At 56.0% G+C, this 20,441-nt stretch overlaps 1 protein-coding gene across 2 annotated transcripts in view; it reads right to left on the bottom strand.

Annotated features, from left to right (window-relative positions):
- Positions 1–20,441, bottom strand: part of RGS9 (regulator of G protein signaling 9) — a 66,309-nt gene that overhangs the window by 31,287 nt on the left and 14,581 nt on the right. Inside the window, exons 3-9 of one of the 2 annotated variants that reach the window (XM_060133798.1) lie at positions 19,937–19,987; positions 18,488–18,594; positions 18,240–18,291; positions 17,927–17,985; positions 16,559–16,635; positions 10,634–10,715; positions 3,828–3,899 (exon numbers count right to left, since the gene is read on the bottom strand). In XM_060133798.1, the coding sequence (XP_059989781.1) occupies positions 3,828–3,899; positions 10,634–10,715; positions 16,559–16,635; positions 17,927–17,985; positions 18,240–18,291; positions 18,488–18,594; positions 19,937–19,987 (500 nt within the window). The remainder of the gene's footprint in view (positions 1–3,827; positions 3,900–10,633; positions 10,716–16,558; positions 16,636–17,926; positions 17,986–18,239; positions 18,292–18,487; positions 18,595–19,936; positions 19,988–20,441) is intronic. The other variant, XM_060133799.1, reaches the window with a different exon arrangement.

Below are 20,441 nucleotides of genomic sequence, written 5' to 3'. Positions count from 1 at the left end.
CCAGCCTGGGCAAACGGCTCAATCTGTCTGTTTCCGTTTTGTCCTCTGAAAAAGGGAACTTATATAAGCCTCACTTCCCAAGCTGCTGGGAGAAGGTAATAAAATCCAGCAAAGCTTCTAGAAGGCGCGTGACGGACATCAGGGCCCGTCAGCAGGACACGGAGTGGGCTCAGGGGCCCGTCCGCTGGGGCGCAAACCCCAGCCTCACCGTCTCCGAGACGTGTGACTCGGGTACGTTGCCGGGTCCCTCGGCCTGTCTCAACTGTGGAGCAGAGATGCTAAAGCTTCTACCTCGTGAGCTGCTGAACCTGCACAGAGCCCCGACCAGGGGTGAAGCGGCCGGCCCCGCGGCCGGCACACAGGGAGCTGTGGGCAAGCCTCAGCCCTGCCCCTGCCACCACCGGTCAGGCAGGAGCCCCAGGAAGACAGCCGTGTGTCCCCAGCTGGGGGAATACATGGCGGGAGGGGTTATTGCTCACGGAGGGCTCCAGGCGGGGGCTCTGCAGAGCACAGTACTTAATACTGGACGCACCAGGCAGGGGTGTGGACACTGGTGTGTGCCTGCCTCCCCCCACCCCCAGCCAGGGCAGCAGGATGAGAAGAGACAAGGACAAGAAGGAAACTGGCGAGGGACAGTCCCCCAAGCGGGGTCGAGGGCCTCCAGACCCCATAAACGCTCTCTGGCAGCAGGGAGACAGTTGTAATGACAGTGAAAGCTGCAGTGTACACGTCGGATCCCGTTCTAGACACTTCACATAAATGACCTCGCTGAGGCCCCTGAGGAAGGAACTACTCTTATTCCCATTTTATAGATGAGGAAACTGAGACCTTGAGCTCAAGAGCTTGTCCAAGGTCACAGCTCCAGGGGGTGGCGGAGCTGTAGTCACTCTGGTGTCAGAGCTCCCTCGAGCACACGGCACTGGCCCTCGTCACAAAACGACCCTGGTGACCCTGTCGGGGTCGGGGAGGGAGGGCCGGCCCCGGGCACTGCTGCCCACAGCAGGCTGGGGCCCGGCCACCACTCAGCCCCTCCCTGCAGGGCCAAATCCTCTGATAACGGGAAGGTGGCCCCCCACCTCCAGGCATCAGGACTGAGAGAGGACACGCTCCCTGTGTGTCACCCTGACTCTGGCTGGCTCCTCCCAGCGGCCAGTGGCCCTCAGCTTGAGGAAGCGGGTCACCCAGGGTCGTGGACACCTGCCAACCCCACAGCCTCCTTCCTGTGCTTGATGGTGTTTGTGGCTCTTGGATCATTTTCCCCTGTTTAAGGAAAAAGAGATCTTTTCAAGGATTTACGAATTCTCGGAAATGGGTCATCTCTTCAAAGCGGCACCGAGATCTTCTCTGAACGAGGCAGCATCCGACGCCTCTGCACCCCCAAGGCCTCCTGGACACACGCCCCGTCCTCTGGACCCTCTCCTCTCAGGCCAGATAAACAGGGGACACTGGGTCCCACTGTGGGGAGGGTCACACAGGTAAAGCCCAGCCCCTAACAGCTGGCTGTGACCCGCGCTGGCCGAGGGGAGGACGGAGGGGCCCCGTGCGCACGAGGATTACGGTTCTTCGTTCTTCTTCATGCACCAGAGCAGCCAGAGTGCAGACAGGAGAGAGAGAGCTGGTGGGAGAGAGACACAGAAGGCAGAGAGTAAACAGCAGTGACAGCGCCCCGGACACACAGTGCCGCGGCCGCAGCCTCACCCCCCGCCCCTGCGCAGACTCCGGGCTGAGAGCATCTCGGCCCCGAGCCTGCCCACCAGGGAGCCTGGATACACTTCCTCAGCGGCGGGGCCTGGCGCCCTCCTGCGAAGGCACCCCAGATAGTGCCCGAGAGGAAGCAGCTCACTCAGCATCTGCGCTGTCCTGCCAGGGCTGAAGCTAGAGATCCCGCCCCATGCACACATGCGTGCACACACGTGCACAGGCGCACACACAGACACATGCACACAACGCACAGACACACACAGACGCGCACACAACACATGCACACACGTACACAGACGCATACACATACATACATACACACACAGACGTGCACACACAGACACACATACACAGACACACAGACATACACACACAGACGCGCACAGACACATACACACATACACACACGTACACAGACACATACATACACACAGACACACACACAGACACACACATATACACACAGACACATACATACACACACATATACACACATACAAATACGTACACAGACACATACATATACACACATACGCATGCAGACACACAGACACATACAGAGACACAGACACACACATATACACACAGATACACATACACACACATATACACAGACACACACACACACACACACAGCAGCGCCTGGTCCGAGCGAGCGATGGGCCTTCCCCCTCCACCCTCCCCTCCACCACACCACAGAGGTTTCCACAGCTGCCTGATTCCTAATAACTGCAAATCTCCCAGCCGGGTTCAGTATTTTCCTTGATGACTCTGTTTCCTTGGTAACCAAGCCTGACAAGGCCCTGGCAATGATCTGTTATCTGACGAGAGGAACGTAGGAAAGGCCGCTGAAGGCTAACAGTGCCAAGCGTGCATCAAAGGAAGGGTGACTCTGAATTACGGATGAGGGTCCCAGCAACGGCCCCGGGGGATGCCCTCTGGGGACGCGACGTCCCCTCCAGGGGGACTCCAGCCGAAGCCTCCAGCCCACACACTGGGGGGGTCCCCAAAGCCATCCTGAGTTCCAGGTCCCGGTGGGCAGCACACACGAGTCAGAGCCTCCGGGCCAGCTTTGGCCTGCGCCCTCCTCTTGCCCCTCGACGTCCTTCCTCCTCCTTTCCGGGCTCACCCCCCCGGCTCCCGCCCAGGGCTTCAGGCAATGGCTCACGGATGACACACTAGGCTAACAAGGCCCCTGACCCCTCGCTGCCCAAAGACAACGGTAGACAGAAAGCAAGGAAACCACCTACCGCCAGTTTACGTGGGCTGAGGCTGGTTTACTGGCATCTGTGGTTCTCAGCCCCGCCGGGGGGCACCGGACAAAGTCTGGAGACAGTTTTGGTAGTTGGGACTGAGGGGCAGGCAGGGAAAGGCTCGGAGCTACTGGCATCCAGGGGGTTCAGGCCAGAGATGCTGCTGAACACTCCACAATGCACAGCACAGCCCCCAGAGCACGGTCTGGCCCCGAGTAACAGTGCTATGGGCGGGAAACCCTAACCGGGATGCCCACTCTTTCAGCAGCTTCTGCACCAGCTTTCTTTAAATAAAAACCCATCTTAGGAAATCTGCCATCCATCATCAATGGTGGCCTACTGGGGGGAAAGGGTCCTTTTAAAATAAAAAGCACAGGAGAATCTTTGCAAAGATCCCACCCAACGAGATGCAAAAAGAAGTGGGACAGTCCAGGTCCTGTCACGCGGATTAAGGTTTAAACCCAAAGTTGATTCAAGGGTTGTGAGCCTGGGGCCTATAGACTTCGGGGCGGGGGAGGGGGGACTGGCAGAAATTGTGTTTGAAATGCCTATCTGCACACCCCTGGGTGAAATGGGTTCATAACTTTCATCGGGTTTTCAAAGGGGGAAGTGACTCAGAAAAGTCTGAAAGCCAGCCATCTAGATCCCATTGGCTCTGACCTGCACACTGCCGACTCCAGTCTCTCTTGACCAGAACCCCTGCCATGGCCTCCCTGCTCTGACACCACACAGCCCATAGGCCTCCCCTCTCTGGCAGTCTCAAAGGGGAGGTACCAGTGCCCCACAGACACAAACAGACAACAGACATGTGGACACCCTCCCAGCCTGAGACCCTGACCTAGGCCCCGCCCAGCGTACGCAGCAGAGACCTACCTGTTTTACCTGAACTTCACTTGGATCGGTCACTCGGTCCAGGCCATAGTCCAGCACGTCGTTCATTCCCGGCTGAGTGGGGAAACAAAAAGAAAAACGACATAAGAACCGCTGCTGGGAGAGTCTCCGGTTTCTGATTAACTCTGGACCTTGGTCAAGCCGCCGATCGTGAGGCCAAGCTGAGGGGCGTGGCCCAGCCTGTGGGGAGCTACAGGGGTGTGCACGATTCTCCAGGTGAGCTGGTGAGTTTCATGGGGCTGTTCCACCACCACAGCATCCCCAGAACCTAAAACAGAGGGATGGAGAGAGGGATGGAGGGAGGGAGGATGGATGGATGGAGGGAGGGTGGGTAGGTGACGGATGGATGGATGGATGGATGGATGGAGGGAGGGAGGGTGGGTAGGTGGATGGATGGATGGATGGAGGGAGGGTGGGTAGGTGGACGGATGGATGGATGGATAAGTGATGGATGGATGGATGGATGGATGGATGGAGGGAGGAAGGGTGGGTAGGTGGACGGATGGATAGATGGATAAGTGATGGATGGATGGATGGAGGGTGGGTAGGTGGACGGATGGATAGATGGATAAGTGATGGATGGATGGAGGGTGGGTAGGTGGACGGATGGATAGATGGATAAGTGATGGATGGATGGATGGATGGAGGGAGGGAGGGAGGGAGGGAGGAAGGGTGGGTAGGTGGACGGATGGATAGATGGATAAGTGATGGATGGATGGAGGGTGGGTAGGTGGACGGATGGATGGATGGATGGAGGGAGGGAGGGAGGGTGGGTAGGTGGACGGATGGATGGATGGATAAGTGATGGATGGATGGATGGATGGATGGGTGGATGAGGGGTGGGTAGGTGATGGATGGATGGAGGGAGGGAGGGAGGAAGAGTGGGTAGGTGGACGGATGGATGGACGGATAAGTGATGGATGGATGGATGGATGGATGGGTGGATGGATGGATGGATGGAGGGTGGGTAGGTGGACGGATGGATGGATGGATAAGTGATGGATGGATGGATGGATGGAGAGTGGGTAGGTGATGGATGGATGGATGGATGGAGGGAGGGAGGGAGGGTGGGTAGGTGGACGGATGGATGGATGGATGGATGGATAAGTGATGGATGGATAGATGGGTGGATGAGGGGTGGGTAGGTGGATGGATGGATGGAGGGTGGGTGCACAGATGGATAAACAACCTGCAAACTCAATCAGAGTTCACTGGGATTGGCACGTGGGACTCCCGACTCCCTTCTCGCTCTACAGTTCATTGTGTTGGAGAGTCCAGGCTTCCGTCAGGCACCCAGAGGTTCCAATCCCGGTTCTGCCACTTCCCAGCTGTGAGGAAGATCTTGGAAACTATTCTCCTCTCTGCCCTTCCCACCCTGGGAACCGCAGACGACCCCTCCTGCCTGTCGGGTTCTTGTGAGGGTTTAGCGCACGATGGAGTACGAAGCTGTCAGCAGGGCGTCACCGTTACCAAGCAACGGCTGTGTGCATCGTAAGGGCGCGTGTGTGAACACCTGGCCCAAAGCTGGCCTCAGCGTGCCTGTCTCCATCAGGCCTCCCCAGCCAGCCCCGCTCGGTCTCTCAGCCCCTCGAGGCCAGCGATTCGGGTCTTCCACCTCCTCTGTTTGGTGCGGACACCCGTCTGGTACAAAGAAATCCCCCCAGGGTGACGGAAGACAGACATCACACACACACACTCGCATACTCCCACACTCCTCACATGTACACACTCACTCTCACACTCAAGGACTCGCTCACGTGCACACACGCCCTCCCACTCACAGCTCACATCATCGCTCTTTCGCACTCTCACAGGTATGCACTCACACCCGAACGCAGCCACATGTGCTCACATCTGCAGCTCACACACATACGTACCGGCACAGCCACACGCGCACACGCACACGCACACGCACACGCTGCCCCCCTCGGGGCCCCTGCCCCCCAGCAGGCCCTCCAGCCTCAGGGGCTTCCGTGCAGTCGTCTGCTCGCGTCTTGGACCCCTTCTCCAACTCTTGGCTCTGAACTTGATCCACACTGATGTGAATTCCGCTGCTCCACGGTGCACCTGTGTAACCGGCGCAGGACCCTGAGCTGGAGCCGCCCGCGGGCCTTGTCCTGCGGCCGGTCCCCGCCGGCCCTCCCCACCCCTCAGCTGCTCCCATCGAGCTGCGGTCCCACCCCGGGGCCCTGCCTTCAGAACTCTCCACAGGGCTGCCTTTCTCCTGCTGCTGTTTGGGGAGACTCCCAGGCTGCATTTGCTCACGCACTCATTCATTCATTCACTCCTTCCCTTATACACTCATTCATTCACTCACGCACTCATTCATTCATTCACTCATTCCCTTATCCACTCATTCATTCACTCATGTACTCACTCATTCATCATTCACTCATTCATTCATGCATGCATTCATTCACCCACTCACGCACTCATTCACTCACGCACTCATTCATTCATCCACTCATTCACCAGGTAGCATGGGGGTCTCTGTTCTCCACAACAGTCACCAGAGCCACCGCTGACACAGTTTCTGGGATGCAAGAGGCAGCTGGAACGCAGATACCGCAGAGCTGACCGTCGGCGCACAGGACACAAGGGCCACGGTGGCCTGGCGGTGGGCTGTCAGCAGACAGGGAGCCGCGCAGCCGCGTGCAGCCCGGGCCAAGTGCAGGAAGCCCCGCCTGCCCAGAGACGCCAAGCCCACCACCACCCCCTCCAGCTGGAGGAAGTGTGAATGCCAAGGCGTGGTGCCCGAGAACATCCCTGACGCAAAAGCCGGAGACAATTTGCTAACGGCTCCTTAACTCAGGTTAGGAAAGGACCCTCGTACCCCCAAGGGCTGCCCACGAGGAGGGGACAGTCCCAGAGCCGGCATCCGGAGCAGGGCCGGGGTGGGCGCCGGTGCCGCGTCCCGGTGCCACGTGGCTGTGCCGCATCCCTCCCGTCCCTTGTCTTGTTCTCTCCTCTTCTCACCATTACTCTCTCCCCTGACGTACAGTTTGGACCTTTTTGGTGCGCGGCACAGAAAACAAAGAATGAATAAAACACCAGATAGTTTTAAAAACAAAACAAAACAGGGGACAGAGAGAGAGACGAGGTTGACGCAGGGAGACACAGAATTCGAGGGAAGGGTTGGAGGAGCCTGATGTTGGCGTGAACGTTACTTCCGCGGACAGCTGGCCCCAGACCCCTGGCCTGAAGCAGGACCCCGGCCCTCACAGCTGTCCCCGCACCCATGCAGGGCACATTCATCTGTGTGTTCCAGTCTCAGCCCCTCCACCAGACTGTAAGCTCCCTGAGGGCCATGTCTGTCTCGGCTCCCAGTGGAAAGACCCCCATTGCCTCCTAGGCCCCTGGCACAGGGTGGAAATTCACAAAACGGATGTTTGGGGCTTTTTTTCTTAATCTGGATCAGAGTCGATGGACTCTCCCATCCTGTTTTAATGGTAAAACGTTGTATGTCAGACCCCTTTCCTAGGTTCATAAATGGCCTTCGAAAATATTATTTTCATAGTGTCACAGTGTTCAGTCACGGAGCTGTAACTTAATTTACTTTGCCCCTCTCTGGACATTCAGTCCACCCTCAGCAGGAAGTGGAGGACAGACAGCCTCTCGGGTGAGAGTTTGCACTTGTGGTTGAAACAAAGGCCGTTTAGCTCGACGCTCAGACCAGCAACCGCCTGACTTAGAGCGCACGTGCCACAGGCCGCCTCTGTCCCCGGACCACATCCTCCTTGTACCCATGGTCCACGTGTCAGCGGCCTGTATCCTGGGGAGACACGGATGCCACAGATGGCACAGCAACAATGCACGGGGGGCCCCGAGATGACTTTTCTAAAGGAACCGTTTCTCCTTCTGTCCGTTTACACAATGAACCTTCGTTTGCATCGTGCCCAGATCTGTACCCTGTTCCGCTGGGGAAAAGTGTGAGAGGAACATGGCTCTCCAGTGTCAGCAGTTTGCACTTGGAGCTGCCTGAGCTGAGAGAGGGGCCCGCCCGTGGGCGCACCTTCCATGGCAGCAGCATGCCAGACAGAGGTGTGTTCACGTCCCAGCGCTGCCCAGGCCGCTGCGGCTTCCTGAGGCTCGATCTCCCCACCTGAACGACAGGGCAATGACACCCCTATGTCACAGCATTTCCGTCAGGTCCCTGGGATCAGCCAGGCTCAGGGCTTAACCCGGGCGCGTGGCAGGTGCTCAGCGGCCTTCGGCTGTTACATCACGCCCGGCGCCCGGCTCCCCGGCTGGTGCAGACTCAGGGCCCCGGGAAGGTTTTGCGGATCCAGGGCCAGACAAACGAGCAGGGGATGAATGTGCTCGGTAAGTACGGCAGCTGGCTACAGTCACCCCACCCAGCCAAATGCTTTGTCTGCCCGGCTGGCTCCTTCCCACCCAGCTGACAGTGTGTCTGGGGCCCCTGGAGACGGTCTGACGGCCCCCAAGCGCCTGGGCTGCTGCGTTGTCGGTCAGATTGCTCAGTTTCCAGCCGAGACAGACTTCAAACCGGACGCTCTTCAAACGGGACGCATCCGTCATCCTGACGCCCTTGGGCCACCGAGAGGCTGAAGGCTTTACGAAAGTCAGGGAGAGAAGGAGCCAGGGCCACCCGGCCCGGCCCCGACTCCTGGTCCGGTTTTGGGCGAGGGGATCGGCAGTGAGGGGGCGGGGCGGGGAGAGAGGTGTTGTGTCCGGGGAGCTTCATGTCTGCTCCAAGCACAGCAGGCTTCCTCCTGCACGGGGCCCCCCAGTGCCGCCAGTGAGGGACAGGCACCTCTGAACCCGGCACCATGTGCGTGAGAGTGGCAGCAACCACGTGATGCTCTAGTGACCAAGGAGGTGACAAAAGGCCTTAAACGCACAACATCACGTGACACTGTCACCAGAGGCAAAGGAGCATGGAGACCAGGAGGGAAGGCTCTGCAGTCTGTGGGTCCAGGTGGCCCGGTGCTCACTCACTGGCTGTCACTGGCAAGTCAGCAGCAGCCCTGGGCCTCTGCTTCCTCATCAGCAAAACGGGACTCATCACGTAGCCTCTCAGGTAGGGCCGCAGAGGTGGAACGAGAAAGCGCGTGCAGGACGATGCTTGGCGCACAGCCCGGGGCACCGCAAGTTCTCCACTCAGGTCTGCAGTGACGGTGACCGTGACAACGCAGGCGATGGAGGTGGAGGAAGTGGGGACCGTGCGGGAGGTGGTGGTAGAAGCCACTGTCAGGGACACACTGTTGAACGTCTGTGCTTCTGTATCACGCAGGGAAGAGCCACTCGGCCACCTGCCCGGCGTCGGGGCCGAGAGCTGCCCCGGGAGGCCTGGGAACGACGCGGATAATCTGCTTCTCGTCGTGTCCCTGCAGACCTCCTGGCTGCAGGGACAGAGGCGAGGAGAGGGTCCCAGGGCAGCTCGCGTGCACAGACTCTGTCGCCCGGCAAGAGATGCAGGCGCACGGGCGTCCCACAGCGCGGAGGCTCCACACGTGATACAGAGGCCGTTTCCCACCCTACAAGGAGCAGGACCGCCTCGGTCACGGGTGCCACGGGGCACCAGCGCCTCTTACCACCTGAGAGGCTTATCCACCATTCGCCATTCTCCTCACCAAGGGTCCCCCCCGGCTTCAGGATCTGATGACAATACGGGCTGAGCACGGCCTGCCTCCCTCGCACACAAAGATCTCACTCCTGCGCTACCCGCGGGACGGCGGGTGTGGGCTCTGACCTCCAGGACCCTGTGCTCGGCCAAGCAGCCTTCCGCTCAGGCCCCCGGGGACCTGCGTCGGGCGTCGGCCACGTGGTCTAACTGGAGGAGGTGCCCTGAACCAAGCAAAAGCAAACACGCCTCAACCCCAGGGCCTTCACCTCGGCAACAAGGCATCGGAACCAACGTCCTCGCAGCTGGAACACCTTACGGCTGCCTGTCTTGGATGCAGAAAGAAAAGTAGCAAAACGGCCCAAGTCTGATGGGCTCCAAGTTCAAAACTCCAGAAGCTTTGGCCCCGTGAGGGACGCAGTTCGCTCTCCGGTTCTGAGAACTTGGTTCCCGGTCAGGCAAGAAAACTAAAGGAGGAAGACGAGGAACGTGTGTTCCGAATGCTCCACTTCGCAGAATTCCTTCCGCTTCTCCCACCTCCAGTGCCCGGCAGGCAGCACACGGGTCTGACGCGGGAGGGAACCGAGGCGGCAGAGGCGCCCGCGGTGGGTGGCGGTTACAGCCTGCTTCTCCGCGCTGGGGACGCGGCTTCCCTCCCAAGTAAGGAGCCGCTACAAGTCGCATCTCGCATGTCCAGCTTGTGCCTCTAGGCCACCTAACGTCCCAAAGCCAGAGACGCCATGTGTTCTAAGCCATGAGGCTGAGCACACATTTATCCCCGCCCCCATCTCTGCCGGGGACCGGATCCGGAGAGGAAAAGGACAGCAGCAAGAGACGCACGGCATGGCCGCGGCGAGGCGGCTTCCGGTTCCCTACACGTGTCCTACCTTTTCCTTCTTACACTCCTCTTCTAAGGCATCGAGTCCTAGCCCTCACGCGAGGCAGACTCATTCAGGTCCCTCCGCTACGGAAATGCGCTCAGTCCTAACAGCAACGGATGGGCCACGGGCGGACTCCATCCAGACGGTGAATTTCCTCTTGCAGCCAGAGGCCCATGGATGTTACTCCACAGCGAGCAACAGCTCCTGCAGATTCAATTCTAGCTCCAGGCAGAGATGAGCCACAAAAGGGGGATGGGGAGCAAGGTTGGGAGTGGTCGGGCGCAGGAAGAGACGGGTGAAACCAGGGGGGAGGTGGCACTCACGGGGCATCGGTGCACCAGCCAGTACGCCTTCTCCTGGCGATCCAGCGCGTACCTGTCCGCTTTATTCCTTTCCTTTCCAGCCCTGAAAAGCCAAAACCCACGTTAAAGGCCAGTAAGGTTTTGCATCTGTTGCTCACGGATGGACGCCCTTCCTGCTGAGCCCCATTCCGGACCACTCTCCCAATCTGCCCAAGTAATCTGTGCTTTTGCCATAATGAGAATAATGAAAATAGCGAACATTAATATTATCCTTATGTGCTAAGTACCCTGCAACATACTTTTATACGTATTAACTCGAACCCTCCCAGTGAGCAATTCTCAATTTGCAGTTCAGGGGCTGAAGCAAAGAGAGGTTGAATGTCCCACTGTGGGTCGTGCTGTCACCAGGGGGCAGAGGTGGGACCCGAACCAGGGATCTGGTCCCCGAGTCCAGCTCCCCCCGAGAGCACCAGCGTGTGATGCGATCGTGCCACCATGACCAGCCCGAGGATCAGACCGTCTCCCCCAGCGTCTCCACTGGAGTGAGCGTGGATGACATTCTCGGCCCACCTGGCTTCCGGATGTTTCCCTGCTCTGATAAACAACATAATCAACACCGGAGTCAGGAGGCAACAGCAATGCCAGAGTCTGGGATGGGGAAAACGCGGGCCCTGGGGAGTTCTGGTTTCTCTCTAGCCGTCAGTGCCACTCTGTCACTTCAAAGAGTTCACAGCAAGGCAGGGTTTCTCTGAGCCCAGCTGATTTCTGTGAAGGGCTATTCATGCTCCCTCTCATCTCTCAGTCTCCCTCTTTCCCATTACAGGTAGGAAATGACAGGGGTGAGGGCGTGTTCATTATCATACCCCATCCAGCGCCATTGCCACGGCGACGTGCGCTCCGCTAGGCGATGCTCGTTTGCCCAGGCAACGCAGGATGACGCACATGCCCTCCTCAAGACAGAGTCGGCGGATTCACATGCCAGCTCATGTATTGTGAGTAACATAATATCCAGAGAGCCAGGTGGGCGGAGAGTGCCCTTCCCGGGGGGGCTTGGCAACATTCTCTGGAAATTAACTATAAACACTGTCACTCCAACTTCCCCCTTGCCAACTGAAATGGATTTTCTACCGGGTTAACTACCCCGTGTCCTCAGGAAGGTGGGCTGCAGATGGCCTGAGGCACTGTGGACTTTCCATAATGCTGGACCACCTTGGCAGTAGAGTTGATCGCTAATTTACTGCAATGCCCTTTCTGGCTTTGCTCTTGTGTGACAGAGGTTATTGGAGGAGAGTGGTGATGAACGGCGTTCAAGAGAACCAGCAAACAAAGAATTATCTTAGTTTGTCATGTTGTGATCTTTATAGCAACAGTATCCCTTAGTTGATGACACTTTGACTCAATCATGTATTTACTGATCTCCACTATGTTCCAAACACTGGGAGAATTCGGGCGAACCAAATAGACTGTAATGGACTGAACGTTTGCATCCCCCAAAAACTCACACGTTGAAGCCCTAACTCCCAGTGCGACAGTATCTGGAGATGGGGCCTTTAAGAAGGAATTGGGGTTTAGAAGTAATTAGATGAGGTCATGAGAGTGGGGCCCTTATGACAGGATTAGTGCCCTGGTAATAGGAGATAACAGAAGAGTCGCTCTGTCCATCTCTCTCCCCCATGTGAGAGCACAACAAAAAGGCAGCTGTCTGCAAGCTGAGATGAGAGCCCTCATCAGAAACCAAACCCTGCCACAACCTTGATCTTGAACTTCCCCCGCTCCAGACCTCTGAGAAAATAAATGTCTGTTGTTTAAGACACCCAGTCTACGATGCTCTGATACAGCAGCCTGAGCAGACTGACACACAGACATATTTCCTGCCCTTCCTTGAGTACCTTTAGGTCTAAACATTCCACAAATGGTCAAGAAGTAGATATAAAATTACAAATTGTGTCGTGAGCTGTGAGGACACATTCAGTGCACTAGAGTGCAGAATCAGGGATGGCCAGTGTGGTACTTTTTAAATAGTATGTCTACAGTCCTGTGACCCTCCTTCCACTGCCAGGTGGGTCTATGTCTTCCCCCACTGAGACCAGGTGGGGTTTGTGGCTGTGCTGACCAACTGAGTATATCACAAATGACGCTGTGTGATTTCTGAGGTTGGGCCATCGAAGGTGGGGCAGCTGCCATCCCCTCAGTGAAGTATTTGCCCTTGGGGCTTCCAACCACCTGTAGGCAGTGTTATATCCCTGGTGCTGTGAGGAAGCCCAGGGCAGACCTTCCAGCCCTCTGGCTGCAAGCATTTGAGAGGCTCTGATCCACAACTGCCCAGCCCAGCCGTCCCAAACTCCAGACCCACGGAACCCTTGAGAGATAGTAAAATACTGTTGCCACCCTGAGCCATGGAGTTTCAGGATGGTTGTGTGCAGAATAACAGCTAATCAGAAAAGCTTATTTGATTGGGATTGATATACACACACTTCCGTACATAAACTAGCTAACTAATAAAGCCCTACTGTACAGCACAGGGAACTCTGCTCAGTACTCCGTAATGACCTAGATGGGAAAAGAACCTAAAAAAGATTGTATATATGCCTATGTCTAACTGATTCACTTTGCTATACACCTGAAACTAGCAAAACATTGTAAACCAACTATACCCCGATAAAAATTAAACAAGAAAAAAGAAATAAAAGCTTCTTTGAGCACATGACATTTGAACTGAGGGTTCTCTCTCGAAAGGGTGGGACTGGATCCTGTTTGTGTTTCAAAACTGGGGGCATATGGGAGCAGAGGATGCTGCCGTGGCCCAGCTGACAGTGAGGTTGGCTCCAGGGTGATGGAAGTAGACAGAAGTGGACAGGTGTGGCAGAAGGGATTCTGCCAGCAGTACCAGCGGGACTGGATGACTGAACACAGGACACAGGTCAGGGAGAGGTGAATGGGGGCTCATTGTACTGATATGTGTAACGCTAGAGGGAGAGAAGGCTTGGGGAGCGAGGGGAAAACATTCAAGTATGGACAAAGTTAGGCTGAGGTGTGATGTCAACGTGAGATGTTGAGTTTGTAGCTGAGATGCTGACTCTGGGATTCAGGAGAGAGGTCTGTGCGCAGAGACTCAGGGGAACGAAATGGGTGCCTCGTGAGCCAGACTACATGGCCACCTGATTTTGTGGTGAGACCTTGTACTTGTATTAGTTAGGCTTCTCCAGAGAGACAGAAGCAGTAGGAGGATAAATAGAGAGAGACAGAGACAGAATTTATCTATTCCAAGGAATTCGCTCACACGATTGGGGAGGTTAGCAGGTCCAAATTCTGCAGGACGCACCAGCAGCCTGGAGGACTAGGGAGGAGCTGATGCGACAGCTCAAGTCCAAGCCCGTCTAGAGGCAGAATTGCTTCTTCCTCTGGGAACCTCAGTCTCGTAACGCTTTCAACTGTTTGGATGAGGCCCACCCACATTGGGGGGAGTCATCCGCTTTACTTAGAGTCTATTGATTCAATACTAATCTCACCTAAAAAACACCTTCACAGTGACATCTGAGACGGGTACTGGACCAACTCTCTAGGCACTGTGGCCCAGCCAAGCAGACACACAAAATTAACCATCACAGATCCTAAACCTGAAATCTGAGGCTGCCTTTGAGGGAAGCAACAGGATCAGTGGGGAAGAGCCAGCATCTCAGGAGGAGAATGGCTTTCAGGAAGTGCTCAGCCCAAGGCGTCTAGAAGCGAATGGCCAAGGGGCTGCCCCGTGATGTGGGCAGCTCAGAGCTCTACCCAGGCTGAGGCCAAGGCCTGAGTGGTGGGGCTTGCGGGGGCCACTGGGGGTACCTCTGTGCTGCAAGGCAGCTCAGGGGTCCACAGTCCTCTGGGTCATGGGCTCATCCTGCTTGGAGCAGAGAGGCAGAGGAAGATGGAGAGGGGTCAGGGGTGGGGCGGGGGCACATCCCAGTCAACTCTGTGTCCCTGGGGCCCGGCCCAGTGCTGGAACCCAGTAGGCGCTAAAAACCGCCCACTGAATGGAAGTAGCACTAGGCCAGGCTGGACCACGACCCCACCAAGTGACCTTGGCCAAGTATTCTGACCCCTCTAAGCCTCCGTTTCCCCAGTTGCAGATGTGAGAGGCGACAAGAATTACTGCTCCCGGCATTTCCTCTCCCCAGCGTGGGATGAGACAGTGCACGGAACCCACCCAGTGGAGTCTCACACACAAGTGCACGTGACAAAAGGTTAGCAAACTGCCCCCTCCCCCCCGCCGCTCTGCCTGAAAAACACCCAGGCAGAGGCACGTTCACCGTGAAAGGGCAGAGCCAGCTCTCCCCATAATGCGCCTCCGCGTGAATTCAGGCCTGAGAACAAATCCCCCCCCCCCCCCCCACCGTGAGCAATAAAGCCATCCTGCCTTCCAGATTCCGGTCTGCCCGGACGGCAGTCCTGTGTAACGGTGCTCACTGCTTGGTATGGTTAATTTTATGGGCCCAGGGGTGCCCAGGTGATAGGTCAGCATTATTCTGGGGGTGTCTGTGAGGATGTCCTCGGATGAGGGTGCTTTCGTTGAAGACCTGAATAGAACAAAAAGGTTGATCCTCCTGCAAATAAGGGGACGTGCCCTCTGCCTGGTGGCCTCGAGCTGGGACATTGGTCTCTTCCTGCCCTCAGGCTCCAGCTGAAACATCAGCTCTCCTGGGGGTCCAGCTGGCCGACTGCAGGTACTGGGACGGCTCAGCCTCCATAACTGTGTGACCTAATTCCTTGTAACAAATCTCACTCTCAATCTCTCTACTCTCTCTCCCCCCTCCTTCCCCTCCCCCACCTCCTCTCTAGCTAGATCAATACACAGAGATTCTGTTTCTCTGGAGAACCGTGACTCACCCACCACTACACTTCTTCCAGGGCTGCTTCAGGAGGACGGGGTCTCCACCATCCAGCCCAACCATGTACCAGCCGCTCTAGACCTCCTGGGGTCTGGACCTGCCAGGGTGAGCGAGGCCGGGCCAGCTGGGCTCACTGCTCTGGTGATCACGGGTATTGGTCCCCAGGTATTCCTGACCCTCCTGCATCTCGGACACACAGGAGGACTGCACGCCCCGTGCACCCTCCTTTGAAGCAGGCATAACCACGTGAGCTGCCTTGGCTAGTGAACTGTGAGCAGAAGTGACGTGGGTCCTGGAGTGGCTGCAGGCATGTCAGGGCCCCAGCTGACCGACGGTGGACACGTGACACGAGCAAGAAATGAGCCTCGTGGTTGCATGCCTCTGATTGCTGGGTGACGTTTGTTAGGACAGCCTAACCTCGTCCTGACTGATACGCGCTCCCCAACATGTACCGCTGGCCCTTACAGACAAGGCAGGGCCCCCAGGGGGACTTCAGGCCCAGTTTTGAACCGGCAAATGAGGGCGAGCAGTGAGTGGGCTCTCACAGGTGACTCTGATGACAGCTCTCCCATGTTTAAGGTCCTTCCACGGCTCCCCACGGCCCTGAGCACAAAACCTTCTCCCGACCCGCTCCTGCTAACACATCCAGCCTCACTTCCGCCAGTTTGGGGCTTTGCACTCTCTGTACCAGCTCCAAGGGACGGCATCAGGCGGGCACTCCCATGCCCCCAGACTCTGGTTGTCTGCTTAGAGCACCCTCCCTCCCACCTCTCCTCTCCTCTCCTCTCCATCCACCACCACCACCCCTCACCTGGATACACCCTCTGCAGCCTCCAGATTCAATGCTGTTTCTGCAGCTCCTTCTCCAAACCCCGACGTGGGGCTCTCGACTCACTGAGGCACCATGGCCTGTCTGCTTGTCTGCTGGGCTCGCTAGACGATGCCTCTACCTTCCCTATGCCTCACCCACTGTTTAACACATAAACACTCCATAAAAGTTTATTTTATTAAAAAGAAACAAAGAAGGAAGGGAGGAGGAAAGACAGCCAGGGGACCAACAAGATCTTTGACTCACCGGTACTGCTCTTTGGCCTGCATGATGACAAAGTCCCACTTGTAGTTAATTTTTTTGTTCAAGAAATTATAATTTTCCTAGAGGAGGAAAACAAAATGAGAACACTGAGCCCCACAACCTATGCTGTGTGCAGAGGGCAGGAAGCCTTAAGTCAACAACGAGACCCAGCCAGACGGTCTCCCAGCCCAGCTGTGCAGGGGCAGTCATTCAAAGGGCAGCACCGAACTCTCCACAAGCCTTCACCACAGAAGCCACAAGTTGGCTTGGTTTTTTTTTTTAATAAATGTATCCCAAATCTGATAAGGAAGAGGGGGGCAGTGTGCAGGAGAATATGGGAACTTAATATTCAACCACAGAGCACAACAAATCCACAAAGCTAAGCCCTAACGTTGGTGTGATGCTGGCTTTCTGCAAACATGTTTGTAAAAGGCAAAACAACAGCAAGATTGTTGCTGCCTGCCCAGAAGTCTAGCCTTGGGAGGGTTAGGGTGTGCTCCTTGAGAAGTATGACTCATGCTGCCTAAAACAAGTCTGCACTCGTGTCTCCCCATCTCAAACTCAAGTTCAAATGTGTCCATCCTGTAATATGCATTATCACACATATTAATGAAGTCCTGTTATTGCGGGACAGCAAGAGGAAAGTGGTAGCTACTGTGTACCTAGTAGTTACTGAGGCAAGGGCTTAAGTTACAGCAGGAGAAGCTGAACCTCAACATGGAGGAGAATTTACTTCAGCCAGCTGCTTCTAAATATGTGGATGGATGGATGGATGAGGGATGGATGGATGGATGGATGGATGAGGGATGGATGGATGGATGGATGGATGAGGGATGGATAGATGGATGTATGAGGGATGGATGGATGGATGAGGGATGGATGGATGGATGAGGGATGGATAGATGGATGGATGAGGGATGGATGGATGGATGGATGGATGAGGGATGGATGGATGGATGGAGGGATGGATGGATGAGGGATGGAGGGATGAGGGATGGAGGGATGGATGGATGGATGAGGGATGGAGGGATGGATGGATGGATGGATGAGGGATGGATGGATGGATGAGACATGGATGGATGAGGGATGGAGGGATGGATGAGGGATCAACAGACAGACGACAGATGGATGGATGAGGGATGGATGGATGGATGGATGGATGGATGAGGGATGGAGGGATGGATGGACGAGGGATGGATGAGGGATGGAGGGATGGATGAGGGATCAACAGACAGACAACAGATGGATGGATGAGGGATGGATGGATGATGAGGGTACCTATGAATCGATTAATGGGGGGAACAGGGGAAAACAGCTCAGGACTATATTCCACTCAATTATAAGAACCTATACTTGAAAGCATCTCTGTACCTTTTCATATTCTTCTAAAATCCCTCTCTTCTTGATATTTCTCTTGGCCAGATAGATGGCTGGAAAAGAAAACAATGACATTTCCCATCATCCTCATATTTCAAAACCCCTCTAGGCGTGAGACTGTCGTGCTCAGCTTAGTGAAGAGAACACTCAGCTGACCCAGTCCCTCCCCTGGGAATCACTCCCAATACAGATGAGAACTGACATAAAGGTCGTGATGACAGCAAGACAAGTGTCACCAAAACGCAGCAAGTAAGTAAGCGGCAAGGCAAGCCCTCCCCAGGGCATAGGAGGAGGGGGGGAGCTTTACCATAGTCTGTGTCTTCAGCCGGCCACTGCTGGGTGGGCCAGAAGTACGGTGTCTACAAGAGAAACCAGGGAACCAGGCTTACACACGGGGCTGTGAACCCCCGGCCCCCAGCCCTCTAGCTTAAAACATAAAGCTGCCTTAGCCCCCTCGACTGTTTCTAACGATCTGTGAGGATGTGAAGCCAACCAGTTATCTTTTCAGATGACACTAACCCCCTGTTAACACCCAAGGTCAAGGCCAAGGCTCACCTGAAATCGATAGAGGCTGTTGTCAGGCTTGAGAACGAGGTTCTTGGGGTCCTGCAGGGGGTAGATGTAGCCGTACTTGACAATAAAGTTGCCCAAGTTCTGTGCCTCTGGGGAGAAGGGGTTGAGACAAGGCAGTTAAGAGCAGGGGCCAAGCGCAGACGCTCACGGCCCCCCCCCCGCAGAGCACCCCAAACTCAGGGCAGGTACCCCCATCCTAACAGCACTTCAGCCGAGAAGTGGGGACAGTGATTCCTGAACTTAGTTGCGGACAGGTATCAGCTGGGTAGCCACGGCTAAAAGGAGGGTCCCCCAGCCCAGCCCCCGAATGACAACTCAGTAAGTCTGGAGGGCAGTCAGTGACCCCAGTGTTGACGGTGCCACAGGTCATCCACTGCAGGCGTTTGGGGTGACAGGTGGGGAAATCCTGGAGGAGCATCACTGGGCCCTTTGGGTCTGGAGAAGCCCAGAGGAGCAGGGAGAGAACGTCTCTGCTTGACCAACAGACACCTCTTCATCCCGAGGGGCAGGAAGGTGAGGCTGTGTTTATGGTCAACTTCTACCCCAAGCTCCGCTCTGCCTGCACCCTGGGTCCAGATCCCAGGCTCCTCCCCACGTCCCTTCAACTCCCACCCCCTCCAGTCTGCTCAGAAACACAGTCTTGGTTCTGGATTTGCATCGATTAAAGGATAACTGTCCTGGTTCATTCTCAGAGGCACCAGCGAGAGCAGGTGTCTTTCTACCATCAAGACAGAATCCCAGCCCTCCCATCCTGCAGGCCCAACGACCCAACCCACATCCTATCCCACAGCTCAGCCTCCCAGGAGCGGGGAGGCTTCCTCCCCACCCTCCCTCCTCATATCTCCCTCCCTCTATCAGAGACCAGACCCTCGTTGTACCAACAGCCTTTTCGCTAGTGGCAAGTCAGGTCCCTGAGGCTTTCTGCTCCAATCCATCCTTCAGACTGCTGCCTAACATCCCAGCTTAAATCTGATTACTGTACACACCGCCATGCCGCAAAACCCTGCGTGGGTTACACTGCCTCTCTCCCAGATAAAATTCGGAATCCAAGAATGTACCAGGTGCACCCCACCCGTCCACTGCCCTCCACACCCAGCTGAAGTCACTACTCCCCATTTCCCCTGTTACCGCTCCATTCCTGGTTCATTCCATGTTTACGTCTTTGCTAATTTCCCCGCTGGGAAGACAGACCCTCTGAGCTTCCCTCCAGGATTCACAGACATCGCTTGTTTCGGGACCAAGGGTATGTATGCATCACCCCCTCCAGGAAGTCTTTCTTGATTACCCATGAAGTTCTCATCTCTCCAATTAAAATGTCAATTTCTCAGAGACGCGGGCTGAGCCCCCGTTTAGCTTCTACCCTCCAGAGATGCCCCCAGGGTGACGCACATACAGCAGCCCTTGGTCTCAGAGGAAAAGACGAGCTCTCACCCAGACTGGAGACCCACAGCCGCTGGGTGATCCACTGCAGAACATCACTCCCTGCAAAGCAGAAGCATTTGGCCACCGTCAGAGCCTCCCCGACCTCCACGCCCCCCTCCACACAGTCGCCCAGCCGGCCTCCTCCCCGTTCAGCTGTGATCTCGTCCTTCTTCTGCTCAAAAGCTTCAGGGATGCCCCTCCTCCCCTCCCCCCAGCAAAGTTCAGTCCGAACCCTGCAGCCCATAATTCAGGGCCGTCCATGATCCGACTCTGGCCAGGTTTCCAGCCTAACGTCCCCTACACCCTTCAGGCTTCACCTCTCTTGTGATACTTATTCTCTTTCCTTACAATAGTTGGTGCCTGGACTGTCATTCACCGAGTAGGAAGTAAACAGACTAAGACTTAACAATGAAAAAAAAAAAACAACAGACCCAAAGCAAGCTGTCCGTGGAACTCTGAATGGAGCCCGCACCCAGGGGAGTAAATCAGAGCCAGGGACGGGAGGGGAAAGGGG

This window comes from Lagenorhynchus albirostris, chromosome 20 (genome assembly GCF_949774975.1).
Source record: "Lagenorhynchus albirostris chromosome 20, mLagAlb1.1, whole genome shotgun sequence".
Classification (NCBI taxonomy): domain Eukaryota; kingdom Metazoa; phylum Chordata; class Mammalia; order Artiodactyla; family Delphinidae; genus Lagenorhynchus; species Lagenorhynchus albirostris.
This window is presented reverse-complemented; position numbering and strand designations above follow the sequence as displayed.